The sequence below is a fragment of the Acomys minous genome (genome assembly GCF_964271855.1).
Source record: "Acomys minous genome assembly, chromosome: 4".
NCBI lineage: Eukaryota > Metazoa > Chordata > Mammalia > Rodentia > Muridae > Acomys > Acomys minous.
Window position 1 is genome coordinate 119,904,491 of NC_140486.1, and position 23,788 is coordinate 119,928,278.

General features: G+C 38.9%; 1 protein-coding gene across 1 annotated transcript in view; it reads right to left on the reverse strand.

Moving 5' to 3' along the window:
• Positions 1–23,788, reverse strand: part of SLCO4C1 (solute carrier organic anion transporter family member 4C1) — a 49,090-nt gene that overhangs the window by 17,081 nt on the left and 8,221 nt on the right. The window contains exons 3-5 of the mRNA XM_084780658.1: positions 3,669–3,851; positions 1,609–1,705; positions 29–150 (exon numbers count right to left, since the gene is read on the reverse strand). Coding sequence (XP_084636784.1) covers positions 29–150; positions 1,609–1,705; positions 3,669–3,851 — 402 coding nt within the window. The remainder of the gene's footprint in view (positions 1–28; positions 151–1,608; positions 1,706–3,668; positions 3,852–23,788) is intronic.

A 23,788-nucleotide genomic window follows, 5' to 3' on the forward strand; every position in this document is an offset into this window, starting at 1 on the left:
CCTCAGAACTTTCAGGCGATGCATTTACCTGGTAAATACTTTGGAAAACAGGAGAAAGGCATTATCAAAGACCAAGCAAAGAGCCAAGCTAAGAGAAATCCAATCCACCAAGCTCCCAACCACCGGGGGTCATCCTCAGTGACATCAGAACTATAAGGATAGAAACAAAACAACACAAGACAAAACAAAGAGTTAAAACTCATCAGTCTCAATTAGAGGCCAGTCATAACAGTCATATGGTATGTAATTCAGGTGCAAAGTGCAGGTTTTTACTGTATCCGAAATTGTAGTGAAGCCATAGCAATGATAACATGGTGGAGACACGCAGGTATAGATGAGGTTTAAAAATAATAGCTTGGAAAACATCCTAAAATGGCCAACATGGAAGCATAGGGGAATGAGTCAGTGGTTAACAGCCCTGACTGCTCTTGCAGGAGACCTGGGCTCCATTCTCAGCACCAATATGGTGACTCACACCCAGCTGTCATTCCCTTTCCCAGAGTCTGGACTCTTCTGCACTAGACACAAAGATGGTGCACAGGCACATATGCAGCAATACATTCATACACATGGAATGGAAGTTAATACATCTTTTATAAAGCAGCAAATACAAAATAAAGGCTTAAATATTTAATAGCAGATATAAACACATTTTTAATTTCAACACATTTAGGTATTTGTTGTTGTTGTTTATCGCAAACTAAACCTCACAGCCAATCACTGGTCTATGCTAAATGTCTCATATAGTGTGCTTCAAAGGACATTTTCTTTAAATTATTATTTTGAAATGACTTATTAAAAATTTTACAATGGTTCTCATATTTTAATATCAATAAGTCCTCCCTACAGGCATATCACTCTGACAGTCTTCCCCTGATATTAAAATACATGATTTTAAAAACTGACTGTCCTTTCCCAGGGACTGTCCTGCTCAATTCAGAATTGTTAGGGGGACTGACCAGGATAATATGTAACATAAGCTAACACAAAATGTGCTTTGTGCCAGGCATGGTGGTATATGCCTTTAATGCTAACACTCGGTAGACAGAGGCAGGCGATCTTGGTGAATTCAAGGCTAACCTGATCTACAAAGTGAGTCCAAGACAGCCAGGGCTATCACACAGAAAAACTCTGACTGGAAAAATAAACACAGAAAAAGTAAAAAAAAAAAAAAAAAAAAAAAGTGCTGTATAAAATATAAGTACTGGATACATAATATTAAGTATCATTATCTTGACTACCTTCATTATAAAAGCAACATGGTTTTTGTCTTGTTTTTTCATATTATCAGATCTACCAGAGAACCTATTCTCCTTCAGATACGTGTAGGACAATTCATGTTATCTATTTGCAACTAAATGCACCGAGAAGCTATTTTTTTACTAAATTATATTCTTGAATGACACAAAGTGTATATAAAGTATTTTTTTAAATCACCAGTAATCTCATTAGATGTCCTTATTTATGAACAAATCCAGGAAGCAGTGAAGGAAACAATATGCCCCTTGTGTTTCATTTCCTGAAATCCTTCATGGCATTCTGAGTGAGACATGAGGTTCACGTTACAGGAACAGAATGAAAAACTAAAAGAAACACAGAGTGCCTTGCCTTTGTCCCATAGCAACATCAATGTACATTTTCAGCAGCTGTCCACCCAACACATAGCCAATAGCAGGGCCCAGGATTGACATGGAATAGCCGATTCCTAGGAAAAGATGAAAGGCATCGGGAACAGTCATTTAAAGAACTTGGCTCCACATTCAAGAAACAGGGAAGAACAACGTTTTATTTAAAGAAACATTTTAATGATTAAACCTGCATCAAAATTACAGAGATTTAGGGAAAAAAATATGTGAAAGGTATCATTTGGTTGACAGTTATGTCAAAGCACCTAAAAATAATGACTCATTATAAAAAACCACTTGATTATAATAACAGTTAAACCCATAATTATAAATCCGTGTAAATCCGTGTATAGTGTGTAACTAACTGGTGGTGAGGTGCCACATATACTGTTTTCCTTTTAGCAGTAATTATTGCTTACAGTCTTGTGGAAGAAAACAAGGTGAAGTAAGAAGCCTTCCCACTCTGTACCCACTTAGACAGCTTTTCTTTCTTTTACTCTGTAGCAGATTCTAGCATGTGGATCTGCTGCTGGGCTTTGTTTTGTTTTGTTTGTTTTGTCTTGTTTCCAGACAGAGTTTTTCTGTATAGTCCCAGGTGTCCTGGAACTCACTTTGTAGATAAGGCTGGCCTTGAATTCAGAGATCCACCTGCCAAGAACTGAGATTAAAGGTGTGCACCACCACTACCACCACCATCCAGGAATAGATAAGTCTATTACTTAAAAGCAAGCCATTCACCCTCAGACACTACTCCTAATTAGTTCCCTCACTTTTACTAGCCATAGAAGTTAAATAGCTTATTTCTAGCTATTAGATATTTAAAATGTTGTCACATGTAACAAAACATTTACAAAATGAGATTAGCTGTATTGAGACCTTCTCAACTTTATGTGCTGCTATATTTCTTATGTATACACCAACATACACGCAAGAAACCTTTCCCCCCTCTACCCTCCCCCCCAACTAAGCATGCATCAATGGCAAAAGGACTTGGGCACTGATTAGATCAAGTGTCTAATGTAAAGTTGATAATTGATGCAAGGTAATAAGAAAAAGTGTATCAATTTGTCAGATATCTTAAAATTCATAATGCCCATGTTTTTAAATTTAGAAAATATACTAGAAAACTTCAGGTATATAGTTTATAAGTGAATACATATAAAGGATTGTGTTCAAAATAGTTTCTAGACTGAATATTAAAATGCTAAGAATGGGCTAGACGTGTCGGTGCATGCCTTTAATCCCATGATGTAGAAGCAAGTGGATCGCTGAGGCCAACTTGGTTTACGTAAGAGTCCCAAGCCATCCATAGACTACATAGCTAGACCCTGTCTTAACCCTCCTCCTAAAATGTTAGAAATTAGTGATTTGTAAATTCTTTTGGTAATAGATTTTTTTTAATATTCCCAATTGGATTTTCTTAAGGATTCCTTATAACTTTTGTAAAAGATATAAAAATGGCTACAGAAGCCTCTGTGTTTGGGGATATTCCCAGTGGACAAAGTCAGGACTGAGCTGCATACACTGACTTTCCACAACCGTAGCAATGAATCCTCTATCATACAGTAATAGAGGTGCTGGGAAATTACAAAAAATACTCAGGGCCTTCTATAGACTAGTGCTTGACTTCAAAGACAGAATTAGAGAAAGGAATAGCTTCTAAATAAAAATTTCCGTAGTGTTTTGGGGAACTGGTGTTTTGTATTGATTTTGTGTTTTCTCATGATATCTGTCCCATTCATATAAGATATAAGAAGTCTCTGTACCCTGAGTAAAATCTGCTGACCTGGTTCCTTCCACTCAGGAATGCCAGGCATGTTCAGTATAGACCACAATAAAAGCATTATGCATCCTAATGACTGGCATGGTGGGAGCAGTAAACAATTAAAGTACAATTGTATTTATCTAAATGAAATGCCCATGCATTACAACTAACTTGGTTTTGTTTGTTTGTCTTTTCTCCCTTAATGATAGGAATGGAAGCCGTAGTCGGCAAGCTCTCCACCACCTCTCCCTACAAAATGATACCGAGAGTTCACTCACCTATGTAAAGAGAAGATTTGTGTGTGGGTACAGAGTCATCAATAAAGGCTGTCCCCAAGGTGTAGAGCGGAGTTCCTCCGGTCCCCAGCAACAGTTGTCCCAAGACAAAGACATATAAGTAGTTAGAAAGCAAAGAGGTTGAAGATGCACATCCGGTGCTGTTCCTTGTTGTTAAGCAAGTATCTTCAGAGGGGAGGAAATGCGAATTTACAGTTTAGCTAACAATTTACATATCAATTTAGCAAATTACATTCACCTAAGATATTGCTTCCAATCACTTCGTTTTTGTTGCACTTAAGACAAATGAAGGTACATATAAAAACAAAACAAAAAAAGGCATATAAGTTCCTTGAGAAAATTTAGAAATTGCTATCATGATTAAATTTAGAATATAAAGAAATATTCCTTAAGATCTGAGTCTAAGACTTTGCGGGTAACCAGTTTAACTACACCAGTGGTGATGAGGGGTCAAAACCAACCTCAGTGAAGAGCTCATGATATAAAGTCTTCTGAGCTCATGGAGATGATGTGAGAGAAAGCTCAAACTAGAAATATAAGAACAAACTACTAAATATAAAACAGGCAAAGGGAGTATAGAGTGGAGGACTCACAAGAACAAAAATACACATGGCACAATATGGATAAATATGAAAAACCTCACATCTGTAAGACTTTGGAGAGGGCTGGAGAGTGGGCTCAGTAATGAACCATCACTTCTACTCATGTAGAGGACCTAGGTCTAATTTGCAGTGTCCACATGGCATCTCACAAGGCTTCTTCTGACTTCCACAGTCACCAGGCATGCATGCCATCCATATACAGACATACAGTCAGGCAGAACATCCATGCACAGAAAATGACAAAATAATTTTAAAGATAATAAAAGACATAAAAGGTAAGACAGCAAACTTAGGATAACAAAGTCATACAAAAGCATGTGCGCCTACATATATGTAAACACACACACACTCCAACACCACACACATGCATACATTTGTCAAAAGAGAAAATGTCTAGAATCATCTGTTCTGTACATTTTGAGTACTATTAGTTGAGAAAACTATTGTGGCTGCCTTCTAATAAGCAATTGATTTCTGATTCCCAATGTTACCTAAAGTTATTAACTATTTGCAGTGTTATTTATGAGAAGAGGAGGGTGTTCAGCATCTAAGTAGTTATTTTTTTTTACTTTATTAATTTATTCTTGTTACATCTCAATGGTTATCCCATCCCTTGTATCCTCCCATTCTTCCCTCCCTCCCATTTCCCCCTTATTCCCCTTCCCTATGACCGTTCCTGAGGGGGATTACCTCCCCCTGTATATGTTCATAGGGTATCAAGTCTCTTCTAGGTAACCTGCTGTCCTTCCTCTGAGTGCCACCAAGTCTCCCCCTCCAGGGGACATGGTCAAAGTTGAGGCACCAGAGTATGTGAGAAAGTAATATCCCACTCTCCACTCTACTGTGGAGAGTGTTCTGTCCATTGTCTAGATCTGGGTAGGGGTTTAAGGTTTACAGCCTTTTTCATAATAGCCAGAACATGGAAACAGCCTAAGTGTCCATCAGTAGAAGAATGGATAAAGAAACTGTGGTACATATACACTATGGAATACTACTCAGCTATTAAAAACAAGGAATTCCCGAAATTTGTGGACAAATGGATTGAGCTAGAAATGATCATAATGAGTGAATTAAGCCAGAAGCAGAAAGACTCAAATGGTATATACTCGCTTATATCTGCATACTAGCCCAAGGGGCATGTCCCACGAAAGCCTTCACTTACCAGGAAACTGAGACAGAGGGGAGGACATTCTAGTGGGACTCTAGATGAGAGAAGCATGGGAGAATGGCAAAGTAGAAGGATCCAGAGGGTCCTAGAAACCTACAAGTAGAACATTATGATAGGCAGATTTGGGCCCAGGGGTCCCTCTCAAGCATCTAAGTAGTTAAATTAAAGGGATACACTCACAGGAGTGCTTTACTTTCAGTGCTTAAGAATACCACAGGGTGGTGTCCACTGGTATTTAAATTATGTGGGTGGGTCCTTCCCAGAAAGAGCTGACAAACACCTTGCTGCTAGAGGGCTCTAAATTCCAAGGGTTCTAAAGCTCCAAGAAGCTAGACAGACAAGTACAGGGTTAGAGGTGAAAGAAGATGCCCCCCCCCACACACACAACCCCGGCTTATCACGATCTACTCTGGACTCCACCTACTAGGTCCCTATATAAAATATCAGGTTCAAAGATAAGGAACACAATCCCACCTCCTAAGAATTATCAATCATGTGTGAAAGAAGGAAACAGCAATTTTCCCTTGAGATTTAAAACACCATATGAAAAGGGGCAGTGAGCAAGGCTTTGTTAGAGTTCATTAGTAGAAAACCATTTCCTCCTGTAACCCATGGTCATTGTATATATATATGTAGTGTGTGTGTGTTGTTGTTGTTGTTGTTGTTGTTGTTGTTGTTGTTGTTGTTGTTCTTCTTCTTCTTCTTCTTCTTCTTCTTCTTCTTCTTCATTATCATCATCTTCTTCTTTGAGACAGAGTTTTTCTCTATAATTCTGGAGGTCCTAGAACTCATCTGTTGACCAGACTGAACTAAACTCAGGGATGTGCCTGTCTCTGCCTTATGAGTGTTGGCATTAAAGGCTTTAAAGTGCCACCACACTTGGCATGTCATTTTATTTTTAATTCATTTTCAATATTCTTTAATCTACTCTGTTACATGAGTTTTGGGGGAGAGGAGGGGAGACAGAGAGATAGCAACAGAGAGAAAACTAAGTCATCTCTGAGGACTAGGATTCTGGGTTGAGACTAAGATACTGGTTGAGACTAAGATACTAAGCTGACCCAAATATTACAAGGTCATAAAGTCAACTTTTCTCTCATACTGTTATAAATGGTCTTTGAGTTTCTGAGTCTATTTTCTTTTTCTTTTTCTTTTTTTGTCAACAAGACTACGAAATAGCAACCAGGCCCTATGTTCCCCAAGTAACACAAAAATAAAAGATCTTAACAAGATTAAAAATTTAAACATGATCATTACATATTACACACATGTAATTAATTACCACATTCCATTCCATTAACATGTGTAAACATAACATTGAACATAAAAAAATTTCAAACAGAATACAACATGCAATTTAATAATAGCCACAAGAGGGAGCCCCCATATCATTTATGAATTCAGAAATCAACTACAAGTAAAATAAGGATCAAACTTTGCTCTAATCGGCCAACCAGTACATAGTCCTGCCTATTACTAATATTGGCAAAGCCCTTAGCATGAAGACACAAGAGAATCTCCACACACGTGCTCAGCCCAACCTTACCCCATAATCTCCCCAGCCCTGGACCTCTGCTCAGGTCTACAATTCCAGGCATTTGCCCTAACAACCTAAATGCCAGGCCTTGTTTTCCCCTAAGCTCACCCTATGGCAAGAGTGGAATGGGCAGCCCCTGGGTGTGAGATGGGATTCTGCCTTCCCAGTCCTAGTCTCCAATGAGAACGCTAGAAAGGAAAACTCCTCTAGAAGACTGAAGAGGATAGTCATCAAAAGAAACCAAAACTCTCCAATTACTGCAGCAGGTACTTTATGATAACTACGTTTAAAAAAAGCAGCCCCACTTCCTCACTCTGTGTTTTGGTTTGTTTGAGCTTCTTATTAGTGCGTGTGTTGGTGCGAATGTGTTTTCTTCTCCTGTCCCAACTTCCCACTTAGTAACCCCAGCTCGAAGGAAGGAACTCCTGTATTTGTTTACACCGGAGGATCCCAAGTCACCATAGACCCTCCTGGCCTGAGGAACTTAGCTCACTCCTACCTTCCTCTCCTCTAATCCCCTTTTCACTTATCCTGTTACCAGTATTTCAAACACTTCTTATGAAATGTGGCAAACATAACTAAAGATTCTCTGATCTTAGACATGCTGCGGTTCCCTCCGAGCACCTGGCTCGAGACAGGGGTGGGGGGGTGCAGGGATGGGGGGGCGATGGGGGGGGGTGGGAGGGCGGCGGAGGAGGGGCGGCAGGGGGGTGTGAAGCACGGGGCGGGTAGAAGGAGGGGGGCTTTTTACTAAAGGCAGCTGGTGACAGGAGCCCTAGAAAAGATGCAGGAACAATGCTTCTCCTGAAGCTGAGGAGCCACCTTCCCCTATTCAAGTTCCAGGTGCTGCCTGTAACAGAAGAGGACCCAGGTGCAGGGTGCCGGCCTAGCAGTCCTAGTCTACATCATTTCTAAAACACAGAAGGCAGAGTGGGAAGAGCTCACACAAAAGAATCCCACAGACAACACAGCAGCGTACCTCCCTAAGGAACTAAAATCCAAGAGCCTTTGCTTGACTAGCCCCCCTGCCTGGCCAGTGTTTCCTCCGAGAACTTGACCCTAACCTGGACCAAGAGTGGAATTGAACTTGAAATTTAAAAAGAGGGAGATGCCACCATATCTAGAGAAATAAAATCTACATTTTTCTTAAAACATGAAAAGTACAGTTTCATTAAGATTAACAAAGGTCTTCAGCACAAAATTATTTTCACGGAGCAGATGAAAAATGTGAGGACATTTCGTGGTGAAATGAAGCAATTGAAGCAACAATTGGATGCAAAGGACAGCAAAGCGGAAACAAAATATAAGGAAAAGAACTGTGAAAGAAGAGATGAAAGCTGGGCTGTCAGGACTCGTAAAGGAAAAGTTAAAACCCCACAGATATGAAGACACAGTGGAAAGTGGCACAAAAGAAGAGCCTGGAAAGAAGGAGAGCAGGGCAAACAGGACTGGACATGCGGCTGAAAGGAGACTCCTGTGGAAATAGATCACAAAAACAGAATAAGAAAAAGGGTACAGAGAATGTATGGGGCCCGAGATGGTGACCTAAAATGAAGAGACAAAACACCCAAAGACCCAAATAACAATCAAGTTAACCAATAGGAATGTAAATATGTACTATTTACATAATAAGTAGGTGTTTGGGGTGGATGAATCACTAAGCTACAGCACTGATTGACTCCAATATGCACACGTTTGGTCTATTGCAATCTTGCAAAGAATACTTACACACGACACGTCATGAGTCACAAGAACTAAGCAATATCAGAACAGAAAAGTGGAAAAAAGGTTGTTGGGTATTTTGTGCCTCCACCCTTAGAATGTAGAAGGTTAAGAATATAAATCTGACAAAGTTTCACACTAAATTATCTTCATGTACTCACTTATTTTGTGTCCCCGCTAATGTTCACCATGTCATAGGACGCTCTTTGGAAAAAAATACTAGTTAAAAGTATGACCTAGGTATGAGTAAAAGAAACAGTTCAAGATAATTTAATTATGCCAATTGAGTATGACTACCAGTGCATTTAATTCTTGGCATAAGATTCTACACAGAATTATCTAATGCTTAAATTATTTTCCGCGTGTATTGATTTATAAACATTACATTCATGATATCAGACTTTCTTTTTTAAATTATTGTGCCTGTGATTGTGTCTGTGTACTGTATACACACTTGAGGAACATGGGGAATAGAGATGCATGTGAAGACCATCAGGTGACCTGCCTCAGCACTCTCCACCTTATTCCCCTGAAACAGGATCTCTCTTGAAACTGGAGCTAGACTGGCCATCGGTAAGTCCCAACAACTGTCATGTCTCCCACTCCCATGGCACATGGATTAAGGGTAAATGAATGACCACATCTTGCTTTTTATATGAGTGATGGGATTTGAACTCGGGGCCTGGTGCTTATGTAGGAAGTGCTCTTGTTTGCTGAGCCAACTGTTCAGCTCCCTTGATTAATCTTTTCTGATGCATTTTCCAATGGCTAGGCCAAGGGTTGTTATTATACAAAAATCACCATCAGGAATAGGACTATAATACTATGGTAGTCTTTTGCCTAGCACCCTCAAAGCCCATCGCTCAATTTTCAGCATTGAAAAAACCTGATATTTTATACAGACAGAATCTCTGGTAGAAATGCCTTTAATTTCCATCCCAGATTATTGAAGTCACTGGCACACACACTTTCATTCTATTTCAAATACAAGACACAGAAGTACAGGCCAGGGCAAACTGTAATGCGTAAAGAAACAGACAGTTGGTCTTTATTTCACTAAGACAGACACAACTCCATTCATTCATTTCCCCATGAAAGCCAGCCAGAAGTTGTCTATACCTACCTACTCTGCAACAGACACAGACAGCATCAGGTACAGAACTTTGACTTATTTTCTTCCCAATAAAACCTGGCAGCCATATACAAAGTCTAATAGATGGCTAAACATGTACAGCGTGTTTCTGAACTCCAAGCAATCCTAAGTGCTGTGGTTCCAGCATAGTGTGTGAGCCAAATAACAGACACCATGAAAGAGTCCCAGATGCTGAGTCCTAGAAATTTAGACCTTTAAATGACTTGCAATCTGTCCTTTATCTTCTGCCATGCATACACTTTACCAGTTGTTTTCAGTACATTAAATCCAATTAGCCTAATGTCATCAGTACTGAAGTCCAGCATGACATTCTGTGGCTTAATACAATTATTGCAGCTTGGAAATACTGTTATCAGAGGCCCGGTAATTGCTGTGGAGGGATCTTATAGGCTTTGCATGATGGTAAGCTGTGTCACTGGTCCTACTCTACAGATAGCAGAAGCATCTTCCACTCTCTAGTAGCTGTAATCAAAAACATCTGTTTGCATGGTTAATTGTCTACAACAGAATGTGCCCCCTCCCACATGTGTTTGCAGTGACTGACAGCTGTTCGGCATTACTTTGTTCTGAGTTTGCACTGGACAAACATGAGGCAAAGAGTGATGATGTTTTAGCAATCATTCCTAAATCCTGCAAATCATTGACGGTGTTGCAGAGTTACTTATTCTCTGAAGTAAATAGAGTCAGGATGTAAAAGTCAGAATGTTTCTTTTCCTCCGTTAGCCTCTCCAGAATGAAAAGGTGTCAGAACTCTCTGGGATAAATGTGAGAGACTAGACACATCCTATAATCCTAGTCTGCCTCCCATATTGAGGACCCTGGGTCCATGAACCCATTTAGGCTTCAAATGTTATAAAATGGTAAGAATTCTCTATTATATAAAAGACTCAGAATTTTTTTTAATCAGAGTTACATTTTTCCCCCACTTAGATACACAGTGCATTTGCCTGAAATCTATCTGGGAAGTTGGGCCAACTTTGCTTCTGAAGGTTAACATTATTTTGTATCTAAGATCAGAGAGGGCAGACAGAGCCAGGGCATTTAGCGCAATAAACATTCAGAAGATCTGTGAATTTATTTTTGAAAAGGAATGTTCATGCTAGAATATGTTTTTAAATGAAATTTTATAAGAAAAAGTGTTCTGCACTAGTCTACTTATTAAACATTTATAAAGCCATGCTTACTCTAACCCCGGAAAAAGATAGCCCATTATGACTTCTGCACTGCTGTAAGACTGATCCAGAAACAATGGAAATGGTACAAAATTAAACCCTAATAATTTATACATTCATATAACCTAAGTATTATAATAATGTTTTAAGAATTGGTAGAAATGCAAACATATGAGAATGTCAGAATGTGATCAGAGAGACAAAAATGCAATTATAAACTATCACAATACATGGAGAATGTAGCAATAAACAAGACCAGCTTGTTCTTGGGCCCAGCAAACTCACCAAATGCAAGGTTGTTAACCTTTAGCAGATGGAACATTCTAGAGCCTTTTCTCTATCAGGAATTCAGTTCTGCCCAAGAACAAACACCAGTAGCCATAAAGTTCAAACTATACCCCTATTCCTTCCCCCAGAATGCTTTTATATGCAGGAGTTGACTGAAACAAAACACCCATTTTTTTAAATGTGTTGCTAGGTCCCTTTCTTAACACAACAACGGTGTTAAGCAACTGTAACAGACAGAATAGATCCAAGGCTACAAATTTTTACTACCCTGAAGTTTATAGAAAATGTTGGCTGGCACCTCTTACACTACACCATGGCTGTTCAAGCACTGTGTCTCTTTTTCTATGCAGTGCCTGTATGTGTGCTTGTATGTATGAAAAGTAACTTCGTTTGCCTTATTGTTGTGGAAAGATTAAAACAAACAAAATGGACAGGGCTAAAGAGTAAGTATGCAGTTGGCTGTATTGTTTATTATCTAAAATTTATTTGCGTTCCCCTAGAAAAACGATTAAACTTCATTTCCCTGTTGACATTAGGGCTAGCATACTCAGCACTTAGCGTGTCAAACACTTGACACAGTAAAAGGCGGGGGTGAGCTAAGTCACTTTCTGGCAATTGCTTTGAAAACCTGAGACTAACTGGTCATTTCCTGCATTCTACAATTTACAGAATGTAAATGAAAAAAAAGTTACTCAACAATGTCAGCTTTCAGATAAAGGTGGCTAGAGATTTGCTGTAGCTCACTAATGAAAACCATTTGGAATGAATTTGAAATAGGAATGATCAGTGAAGCCACACTGATTTGGGGCTTGTTGCTAATATATAAGACTGTCAATTGCAGGTGCCTCCTTCAGGGATACCATAAAAACCTTCAAAGATTTACATTTTTATCAATGTGATACAAAATGCTGGGGACAAATGCAATGATAAAGCAGACATAGAGCATTTCTTCTGAGAGGACAGTGTATACACATTTTCACCTAATCCCCCTCCTTCTTTGCTTCTTCTTCTTTTTTATTTTTAATTTATTTTTATTTTAATTTTTTAGTTTTTCGAGACAGAGTTTCTCTGTGTAGCCTTGGCTGTCCTGGATTTGCTTTGTAGACCAGGCTGGCCTCGAACTCATAGTGATCCACCTGCCTCTGCCTCTGCCTTCCAAGTGCTGGGATTAAAGGTGTGTGCCACCATGCCCGGCCCTTCTTTACTTCTTCTAAGGGAGGGCAAAACGAAGCCTGCCTGGCAAGTCAGGACTTTCTGCATAGCCCAGCAGGAATGAGGTCAGCACACTCTTCTCCTGTGTCAGTGTAGTCGCTCCTGTCTCTCAGAGAGCATGGTGTTGGTAGTGTTCTAAGTAGGTCCAGAGCATCCTCTCAACAAGGAGCCTCTTTCCTTGTTCATAAAGACCAACAGGGATCCTGGACTTCTTTATCTGATGATAGCAGAAGACCATTAACACCCTCCTCAGACGCATCAGAGCCTTAAAAAAGCCAGAAGCTAAGCAGGAATTGGTAGCTGGGTGTGCAAGATGACATCCACAGGTTTCAGGCCACTCTACTATACAAAGAGAGCTCCAGGCTAGCCAAGGCTAAATAGAGAACTTTACAAACAAACACACAAACACACACACACACACACACACACACACACACACACACACACACACAGAGAGAGAGAGAGAGAGAGAGAGAGAGAGAGAGAGAGAGAGAGAGAGTAAGAGAGAGAGAGAGAGAGAGAGAGAGAGAGAGAGAGAGAGAGAGAGAGAGAGACAGACAGACAGACAGACAGACAGACAGACAGACAGACAGACACACACAGACACAGAGACAAAGACAGACACAGAGACACAGAGACACAGAGAGAGACACAGGGCATAGCAACAGAGAGAGACAGATTTTCAGTACTAAAAATCAAAGGGTTTCATGACAGACTCTAAAAGACAGCAAAAGAATGGGCAAGTAAAGAAGAATCTCTGTTCACACTCCCACCAGCAATAGAGGAGTGTTCTTCTTTCTCAGCATCCTCACCAGCATGTGCTGCCACTTGAATTTTTGGATATTAGCCATCCAGATAGGTGTAAGATGGCATCTCAGAGTGATTTTGATTTGCGTTTCCCTGATGACTAGGGCTGTTGAGCATTTCATTAAGTGTTTCTCAGCCATTCAATATTCCTCTGTTGAGAATTCTCTGTTTAGCTCTGTACCCCATTTTTTAATTGGGATATTTGGCTTGGTAGTGTTTAGTTTCTTGAGCTCTTTGTATATTTGGGATATTAGCCGTTTGTCAGATGTAGAGTTGATGAAGACCTTCTCCTAGTCTGCAGGCTGTCTCTTTGTTCTCTTGACTGTCTCCTTTGCCTTGCAGCTTTTCAGTTTCATGAGGTCCCACTTCGTTATAGAGTTTCAGGTTTCTGTTCAGGCAGCAAAGTGTCTCTGTCATTTTTTTTCTCTCATTTTGGAAGCTGCTAACCTGCATTTCTGGTTCACTCAAGTAATTAAGTTTCATTCTTTCTCACGTCTCTGATGGGGTTGAAGAGCAGACAGCTTAATCTTACAATTAACCTTAGCTATTTAGGGGTTAAGATGATTTTAGGTCTAGATAGATGTTTTAAGTTGACAGAGATGAAATATGATAGGTACTGACTCTCATTTAGAATTTTAAAATCACCAAGATAGGAAGGATGGTTTCTACAAGTATGCCGAATGCAATCAGCCAAAACACGATGAATGACATTGATATAATCCCTGATTGTTTCATGGTTCTTATTGCTGTATGTAATTTTTTTATTACGTGTAATAATATAAATGTATATGCCAAAATTAAAATAAAATAAAATCTTTAGAAGTGAAAAAATAAAGAATAATCACTTACTACACATAAATTGGAAATTTTAGATGAAAGGAATGGGTTCCACAAAAAGTACAAGATGGAGGTGACATTTGAATATTCCTGTAACTATTAGGAAAGTTAATATTTGAAAAAAAGGACAAAAAAAATGAAAAATTCTCAAGTGAAAATATGAATTACCATATGGTCTCCCTTAGTACTTCTAACACACACACTAAAGAATTCAAGTCAATTCTAGAAATTAGTAGGCAGAGGCATGTGGATCAGCATAAATTTGGGGCCAGCTGAGCTTACACCAAAAGCAAATCTAGATAATTTCTTCCAAAACTGTGACAGCATTTTCAAATTTATTTAATGAACTCAATGATCCTCTGATATCAAAACAAATAGATGGAAAATAAAGAAAAATAAGTATCTCTTAAGAATAGAAAATTTAAACTTGCTGACAAAAATATTACTAAATAGAACCCAGAAATACATCACACAAATTACAAAAAATTACCAAGTACAATTTGCCCTGGAATGCAAGGTTGGCTCAACATTCAAAAGGTACACAAATATTCAAAATATGTAAATATTCAATATTTTAAAATATATAATAGCATGCTGTTTATTCAAAAATATATAAAAAGTATAATCTACTATAGTAAGGCTTTAACAAAGAAATATTTCACAAACTTCCACAATCACCACTGAATAAACTGATTGTTGTACAGTCATGTGGAACCACCCCAGCCTTGGTAAACATTTACAAAAACCTGCAGTATTGGTAGAAGATTGAAAAAATTTCCCCTAAAATAAAAATATTAATTTTACCATTTTCTTTAAATAATAGGGTCTCTCTGCATAGCCTTTGGTACCTTAATACTCACTACTCAAAGTCAAGGTAATCCTCCTGCCTCACCCTTGGATGATGGCAATGCAGAGATGAACCACTACACCTTTCATTACTCTTATTCAATTCAATCAGGATATTCTAACCAGTTTAGCCACACAGGAAAAGACTATTTATGACAGAAGGAATATTTTAGAAAGACACCAAACTGTCAGTATTTACAGATGACACAATCATCTGCATGGAAAACAACAGAGTCCGAAAATTAAGTTCAATAGGTAATGAATATATCAATTAATTCACGATGTACAAGATAAAATATAAAGTTTGTTATGCTTCTACTTATTAAAAACCAACACAGACCTGGAAATTTAAGGTACAATACTACTTATATAATCCCTCCAAAAGAGCAAAGAAATATTTCTGTGTGAGTCTAAAAAAAACAAACAAACAAACAAACAAAAAAAATCCTGCATATCGCTTTCACACTGAAGTGCAAGATGCTGATGGCAAGCTATTTTAATGATTGACTTAGTTTGGTCTCTATTGCTATGATAAAGAATCCAAAACCAAAACCAACTGGATGGGGCAAGTGGGTTTAGTTCACTGTACAGTTTACTATCCTCTATGAAAGGAACTATAGGAAGGCACTCAAGGCAACACCCTAGAGACAGGAACTGAACAGAGGCCATGGAGGAGGACTATTTTGATTTTCATGGCTGACTCTGTTAGCTTCTTGATGGCACCTGGACCATTTTCTGAGGTGCAGCGCCACATACAGTAGGCTGGGCCTTTCAACATGAATCATGAATCAAGAAAAAGGCCCCCACAGACTTGCCTTCAAGACTATCTGGTGGAGGTACCTTCTCAATTGAAATGCTCTCTCCCCCCACTCAACAATGAAAACTTTAAACATCAAATAAACAGAATATTATAGAAGACCTCACATGGCCACAGATCAGTAGAATCAATACTATAAAACGGCTATATTAACAAAACCAATCTACAGATTCAACCAAATCCTCCTCAAAATTCTAATAACCATTGTCACAGAAACAGGAAAATCAGTTTCAAAATTCATACAGAAGCACAAAAGACTCTGCATAGTGTGGGAAGTATTGTAAACTTTGTCACAGGTAAAAACAGTCTTGTCAGGCTTTGCCCTTGAACACACCACAGATACTCCCTGAGATTAACTTTGAGATAGCCTGGGTAGAGCCATCCTGTGCCTGGAATTCAGGAAGCAGACCGGGGGACTCTATCTAGATTACTGTGTTTCTAATCAACCATCGATAGGAGGAGGAGACTGGCCCTTACTCATGAGAGACAGACAGACAGAGAGGACAAGAGAGGCAGCAGGTTCAGACCAAGCTTGAGCTCACATGGATCGGGGAAAAGGATCAGCGAACAGGCCAGACCAGCACGAAGGCCAGAGACACCTAGGGACCAGTCCCCTGGAACGGATACTGGAAAGTTCACTCTTGTTTCCCCTTAGCCTTTTTTTCCCTCTTGTGTGAGATAGTTGGGTTGTATAATAAAGTTCAGTTGTTAAAAAGCAGAGCCAACAGAATAGCCAAAGTCAAACTGAGCAACATAACAAAGTCAGAGGTATCACTGCTATTGATTTTGAGTTATGAGACAGTCATGAGAACAAAAACAGCAACTTTGGAGCACTTAAATGGACACATGAACAGAACAAAAAACCCAGAAACAAATGCACCCAACCACAGCCAGTTGTTTTTTAACCAAATTGCCAAAAAACATACAGTGGATGATGCTTTTCCATAAACTGTACAGGGAAATTTGGATAACCATATGCTAAGGAATGAAATTAGACCCTTACCTCTCAGCCTGCACAAGGAATGTGTTCTGAGAGTGGAGGGGAAAAAAAAAAGACAGCAGCTTTGAAACCGCCTTAAGAAAACAGGAAAAACACTTTAAGGTGTAGTTGTAGACATGGATTGCCAGAAAAGGTTTCTGAGAACTCACACATGGCAATACAAGAATTTGAAAAATCTTCTGCACAGCAAAAGACACGATTAACAGAGTCTGAAAATAGTCTACAGAATGGGAGAAAATCCTTGTCACAGCTGACAAGTGATGGGCTTTTAGACTATATGTACTCAAAAGATAAACACAGAACTCTAATAATCCAGCCAATAAATAAGCTATTGAAACAGCTGTTGCTCAATAGGCAAAAACACATACTTAAAGTTGTTCAACAACCTTATGTACCAAGAAAATACAAATTAAAGCTACATTGAGAGTCCATCTTCCCGCATACACAATGCCTAACCACCAAGATAAGAAATGACAAAGTGCTGGTAAGGGTGAAGAGAAAGAGGGTGTTTATGTAGTGCTAGTGGGAATGTCGTACTAAAGTCAGGGCAAAGTACCTCACAAAACTAGAAACAGCACTACAATATGACCCAGTTATACCACTCTTGGACACATGCCCAAAGCATTCTGGATCAGTGCACCGCAGTCAATAATACGTATCCATGCGTGGATGTTGCAGTATTGTTTGTAAGAGCCAAGTTGTAGAATCAGTGCAAGTGCTTGTCAACAGATGAATGGACTGCAAAGAAAATGCAAAACACATGTGCACAGTGGGAGATTTTTCATTTGGTTACACTTATTTGTATTTGCATATCTATGTAGGTAGAAGTCAGATTTGTGTGGCTTTGAGGGATGGAGCTTAGGGCATCACTCTTGAGGGCAAGCACCTTTAGCTGCTGAAGCAAGTCTATTCAGCCAGAAACAAGCATTAACTAAATCCTTTCGTAGCCAGGACCATAAAATGCAAGAAAAGCATAATAAAGTGGGGTTGATTAAATAAATTACCTGTAAATTAAGTAATATAAAAGTATTCTATAGCTCCACCTCTATTAATAGCAAAGATAACATAAAAGTAAATTATTTTTAGCCGGGCGTGGTGATGCACACCTTTAATCCCAGCAGAGGCTGGTGGATTGCTGTGAGTTTGAGGCCAGCCTGGTCTACAAACTGAGTCCAGGACAACCAAGGCTACACAGAGAAACCCTGTCTTGAAAAACCAAAAAAATCAAAAACAAGAAAACAAACAAAAACAAAAAACAAAAAAACCAAAAACAAAAAAAACATGTTTATATTCATAGGTTCAGCCATTTGTTTTACTAAACTGGAACTTAAATACATATGTGTAGCTATGTACTTGAATGTGGCATAATAACAAATGTTACTGAAGAGTGTGTGGGAGTACAGTGGTAGCAGTGAGGACAATACATTGACCTGGGATCATTTATATACAAGTACATTTAAAAAGACTAAACAATGTTAAAACATGGGTAATCCACATAATGCTATCCTAAGATATACTTTCTTTTTCACTCTATTTTTATAGTTTATCTTTTTCTGGAAGTCTTAGAAAAATCTCATTACTATGCTTAAAATCAGAGAATGAAAATACTTAAAATCAAAGAAGGTGTTTACTAAAAAGCAAAATTCACTTGTGTTATAGATGGATCCAGTTATCCGAGGTACACTAGGTAATTTTCCTCTTATGTCTCCAACATGAAACCTTGGAGACCTAGCTTATCTTTGCAAATGTGCTGCTTTCAAAACATTTGGCTACTTTTGGCAAGACATCAAGACAAAGTTGCTTCGACTGAACTGCAAATACAATCCCAGGAAACAGTTTTTCCTTATATTGCATTGGAACTGCCATTGCCAATAATAAGATACACACAACCATTTAATGACCGTGAACTTGATCATAACTCTATGCTGCTGTTGAGGCAGCACGGAACCTTCCATCAGGCACAGCCTTAACTATAAGGTTATTTCCACAAAAACTTCTAGTGAAGATAAATGGGATCCTAGACCTGTCAGGTAGTGCACAAACAGAACGTCTGCTTAACTCTCGGCTGTGCAATTTCATCTAATGTGCAGGAGGAGGAGGAGAAAATCGCATTAAGGCTGGTTTTGATCAATTTGTGCACTTTTAAGGAACATGACTACAAAAGTAGAATTTCCTCTTTTTTTTTTTTTTTTTTTTTGCCACAAACCACATTTTTACCAATCTTTCTGAGGAAGCTAAAAAACAAAAAATTACTTAATTTTTACCTCCCAAGCATTGTATCTGTGCAGACAGAACAACTATGCTACATCCTACATCAGACATCACTTAAAAACAACCTTGCATTGCACCACCCCTTCGAACAACCTCAGTGAAATCAGTATTTCATCAAGTATTTATGACAAAATCAAAAGTAGTTTCAAAAAGTCCATAGTATTTTAAATTCGCTTCTCTTTTTAGCTTCCTTTTTTGCACTGTAAAATTTCTTATCTGAAACATTACTAATAAAGCCTTTTATGGATGAGAAATTTTGCTCAAATTACTAAATTCAACATACACACATACATGGAGAGAGAGAGAGAGAGAGAGAGAGAGAGAGAGAGAGAGAGAGAGAGAGAGAGAGAGAGAGAGAAATGCACAACTTTGGCAAATATTATCTACAAATCCCAATGCCATTCTGAACTTGTTGACCAAAGGACACCGTTGTCATGCTTGCGCTGTTCTTGGGTGATTGTTATGGGTCACTGCTCTTGCCACACAGGTCTCTTTGATATCCATTTTAAGGACAAGGCTGTTAGTATGGCAGCAGTGGCCCCCTTTATAAATTTGGAAGCTCCATACCTGTGAAGTTCTGCGTTTGGGCAATGGGCACAGCTCGTGTTTGTTCTTGATTACATATATCCATGCCTTTCCCAGGAGCATCTACCATTTCACCTCTAATCTCATCATTGCCTGTCTCTGTGATTGCGGCGTCCATCCTAGGATGTTTATCAGTTAGCAAAGACCATGTGCCCACAGGAGGTGGTTCCTCTTCTAGTGGACAAACATCACCTGTTCTCTCACAAGTCTGTCTCCAACAGAAAAACACTGCACACCCTCACACAAGTCTGTTTTACACCCCACACTTGGGATCAAAACAAACACACATTTACATCCACTACGGTTGATTTCATTTCTTGGTATCTCCTCTTCCAGTTCACCATCTTACCAAGCATGTGCTGAAAATCAGCAACAACAGAAAGTCTTGGTGCTGTCATAGGTCTAAGAATACGATTATGTTATCAGTAGCGTGTGAGGTAGAACACTTGCTGAACAAATGACCACTGAGCTGTCAAATACTCAGTGACTGGATGCTTCCTATAGAGTCTCAGAAGACAGCATGTCCCTCCATGGTGGGCAAGAATAAAGGAAACACTAAATGAAAAACAACCACCCAGAGTATTTATTACTATTTAAGACATTATGGGCAAAAGGGCACACCTGTGGTGATTTGCGTGAGAAAAGGTTGATATTTGAATACTTAGCAGCCATCTTCTGGGAAGAATTAGGAGCTATGGCCCTGTTGCATGACACATGTCACTGGGGGTGGGCTTCGAGATTTCAATGGCCCGGGGCCACCCTAACGTCTCCCTGTATGCCTCGTGCTTGTAGAGCAGATAGAAGCTCTCAGCCGCTACTCCAAGGCCACGTCTTCCTGCCCAGAGCCTCTGAAACTGAAGCCTCCAAAGAAACTTTTTCTTCTATAAGTTACCTTGCTCATGGCATCTTATCACAGCAAAAAAAAAAAAAAAAAAAAAAGTAGCTAAGACAGGCCCTGACTCAAAAATCATAATTTCATCTGAAGCGTTGACTAGCCCTGAGAGTTAGCTCTGCCCTTGCACTGCATGTTTTACATTTAAGCCGGAAGCTTTGGTTTCATTCTGTCGTGACGGCGTCTCACCGCTTCTCTGAATTCTTTCACTTGTTGCAGGGCAGTACACTTGAAATGACAGAAAAATAAAAGTGAATACTCATGATCAAACAAAACCACAGCGCTATATAGAATTGTGAAAGTACCTTAGGATTCTTTGTCCTATCTTATGTAATATAGATGAGCAAGTATTTCGTATTTCAAGTGAACAGAAAAAGAAAACTCCGGGGCTGGAGAGATGACTCAGTGGTGACAAGCGAGCACTATCTGTACTTCCAGAGGTCCTGAATTCAATTGCCAGGAACCACATGGTGGCTCACGCCCATCTATAAGGAGATCTGGTGCCCACTTCTAGCATGCAGGTGTACATGCAAATAGAGCACTCAAATACATAAAATAAATAAATAAATAAATCTTAAGAGAAAGAAAGAAAGAAAGAATGAATGAATGAATGAATGAAAACTCTGCCAGAGTATAAGGTAGAAGAGATGACAGAAACTGGGACTTAACTCTTATTATGCACATTTTCTTGGGGCATGTGATTTAAGTGAGCTACTTGGGACAACCAACATCCTTTGTGCAAAATTTTCTCTACCCTATCCACATTAAAGCCTTAGAAATCTAATGCTCTACAAGCAGAATTCTCTCAGTGAAGATTATCTTCTTTGAGGGAAGAGGGGACAGATAATAGCTGCATGGCAATTGGCTGACACAGAAAAAAAGAGCTTTCCTCTAACTACTTAAATAATTACTTTTCATGTTACTTAAAATAACTTCTCTGAGTCTCTCAGAGAGATGCAGAAGTTCTTTGATAAGCAAAATTAAAATAATACTCATCCAAGATGACCTTGAATAGAACCAGAATGTTATATGGCAAAGATCTGTTACATTTGTAAAATCATACTTGTATTACTGATTAGCTAAGATTACAGTTCACTAAGAAACGTCAAAGGGCCTGTCATGGTTGTGCACACCTTTAATCCCAGCACTCAAGAGGTAGAGGTAGGCGGATCTCTGTGTGTCTCATGATAAGCTGGGCTACAAAAGAGTTGCAAGACAGGCAGGGACACATCCAATACAGTGTCATGCTGCGTGGTGGTGCATGCCTGTAATTACAGGGAAGGTGGAAAGACCAGAGTTCAAGATCAACCTCAGCTACATAGAGATAAAAAGTCAAAGCCAGCCTGGGGTTGACCTTCACACAAAATCCAGTGTGAAAACTGACTATAGATACCAAAAATGAAGAGGTAAGTTTCAAACATGTCAAATAATACTTATTTGGACATGTCTTATGGCACTTTTCTATTTTCAGATCAATAGGGTCAAAACTTTACCCCTAGAAGGATTTATTTCTCTTACTCTTAAAAACTTTCTTTTCATCCAATAACAACAGCCAAAACTTCCCTGTGATAAATTCTATAGTCTCCATTCAAATTTACTTATCTTAATTCTTACTATCCCTATAAAATTTCCAGGTGAGAAAAATTATCCTTTCTCCCAAATCTGCTTTGCTTTTATAGGAAACAATAGGAAACCATGCTATTCCAAATTCCCCCTTTCTGCCCCTGCTGACTCTCACACTCCTTTTGTGTCATTCTCACACCTGTAGAAATTTTACATGCTACTCATATTTCATATTTTGTTTACATCCACTTACTAACTATATCACATTACTTTAATCTCCTTGTAGTGATTAACTCATCCAAAGTGATTTCTCTTAAGTTAAAACACACACACACACACACACACACACACACACACCAAACAAAGCATGCAATTCTGTCAATTTCCTCAATGTTCATTTCAAATGAAACTACAGGGGTGATTTCTGTAAACAAAAACATGCTTTTCAAGTTATTTTATATCAAGGGCATTTGTGTTTATTTTTGTTTTGTATTTGTGTTTATGTTTATTTTGTATTTTGTCTCCTGTATTCCAGGCTGCTCTATGAATTGCTATCGAACCTGAAGATGACCTTGAACTTCTGACCCTCTGGCCTCTGCCTCCCAGGGCTCAGATTAAGGAGGTGTGGCACCATGCCCAGTTTATGTTCTGCTGGGACCTGCTATAGCATTAGAAAAGCAGTTACTGTTTTGCGGTCCCATGCCAGCTCCTTACCTTAAGTATCACATCCCTTATGGCCACACTGAACTCAGGCTTCTAACTTAACTTACTGATGCTATCAACCCATTTGTTTTCCTTTCGCTCTTAAATCAACAGTTTTATTTTTCTATATTTCTCTGAGTTAGGCAAATCACTCAGATTTTCGTTACAGGTTTCCATATTTGTGAATGTGAGTTAACTTACTTGAGCTAAGTTGTTGTGATTTTTTTTTAATGTGATACTTGTAAATAGACTTATAACCTTCAACTGTCTTATTTGTCGGCTTATTATGCAATCTTCCCCAAGTAACAAATGAAATAAAATGTTTTACCATTGTCTTTTCAGGTTGTGGGATTATAGACATGTGGCGCTATGTTCAGTTTCTTCACTGCTGTTATCTTAGTACTCAGTGGACTCCATGTCAACAATGTTTATTACAGACATGGCACAGTAATATAAAGGCAAGCTAAATTTTCCTATTTCGGTGGCCTACTAACTCTAATCTACTAAAATTTCTACAGGAGCAGTAGGAATTTTGTGGAAGTTTGCAAAATACACAATGATAGCCAAGTTTCTGCTCTTGCTTCAGTAATATGTCAACTTCAGTTCTAAGGCAATTCTTTTGATATGCCACAAGCACCCTAATTTATAGATGCTCCCCTTTGGGATAGCAAGAGTTCAGCTCGACTGTATCTCAAAGCTGTGCACTATGGGAAATGCACAGTGATGTCTACTGGGATAGAGGTCAAAGTTCTGTCAGCGAAGCACTTATGTTGGGCTTTATAAAACCTGAGGCTTAAAAAACAAAACTCCTGTAAGAACAAGAAAGTTTGCCAGGCATGGTGACAGGCACCTTTAATCCCAGCACTCGGTGGCAGTTTTAGGACATCCAGAACTAAACAAACAAGCAAGCAAAAACCAAGAAAGTTCT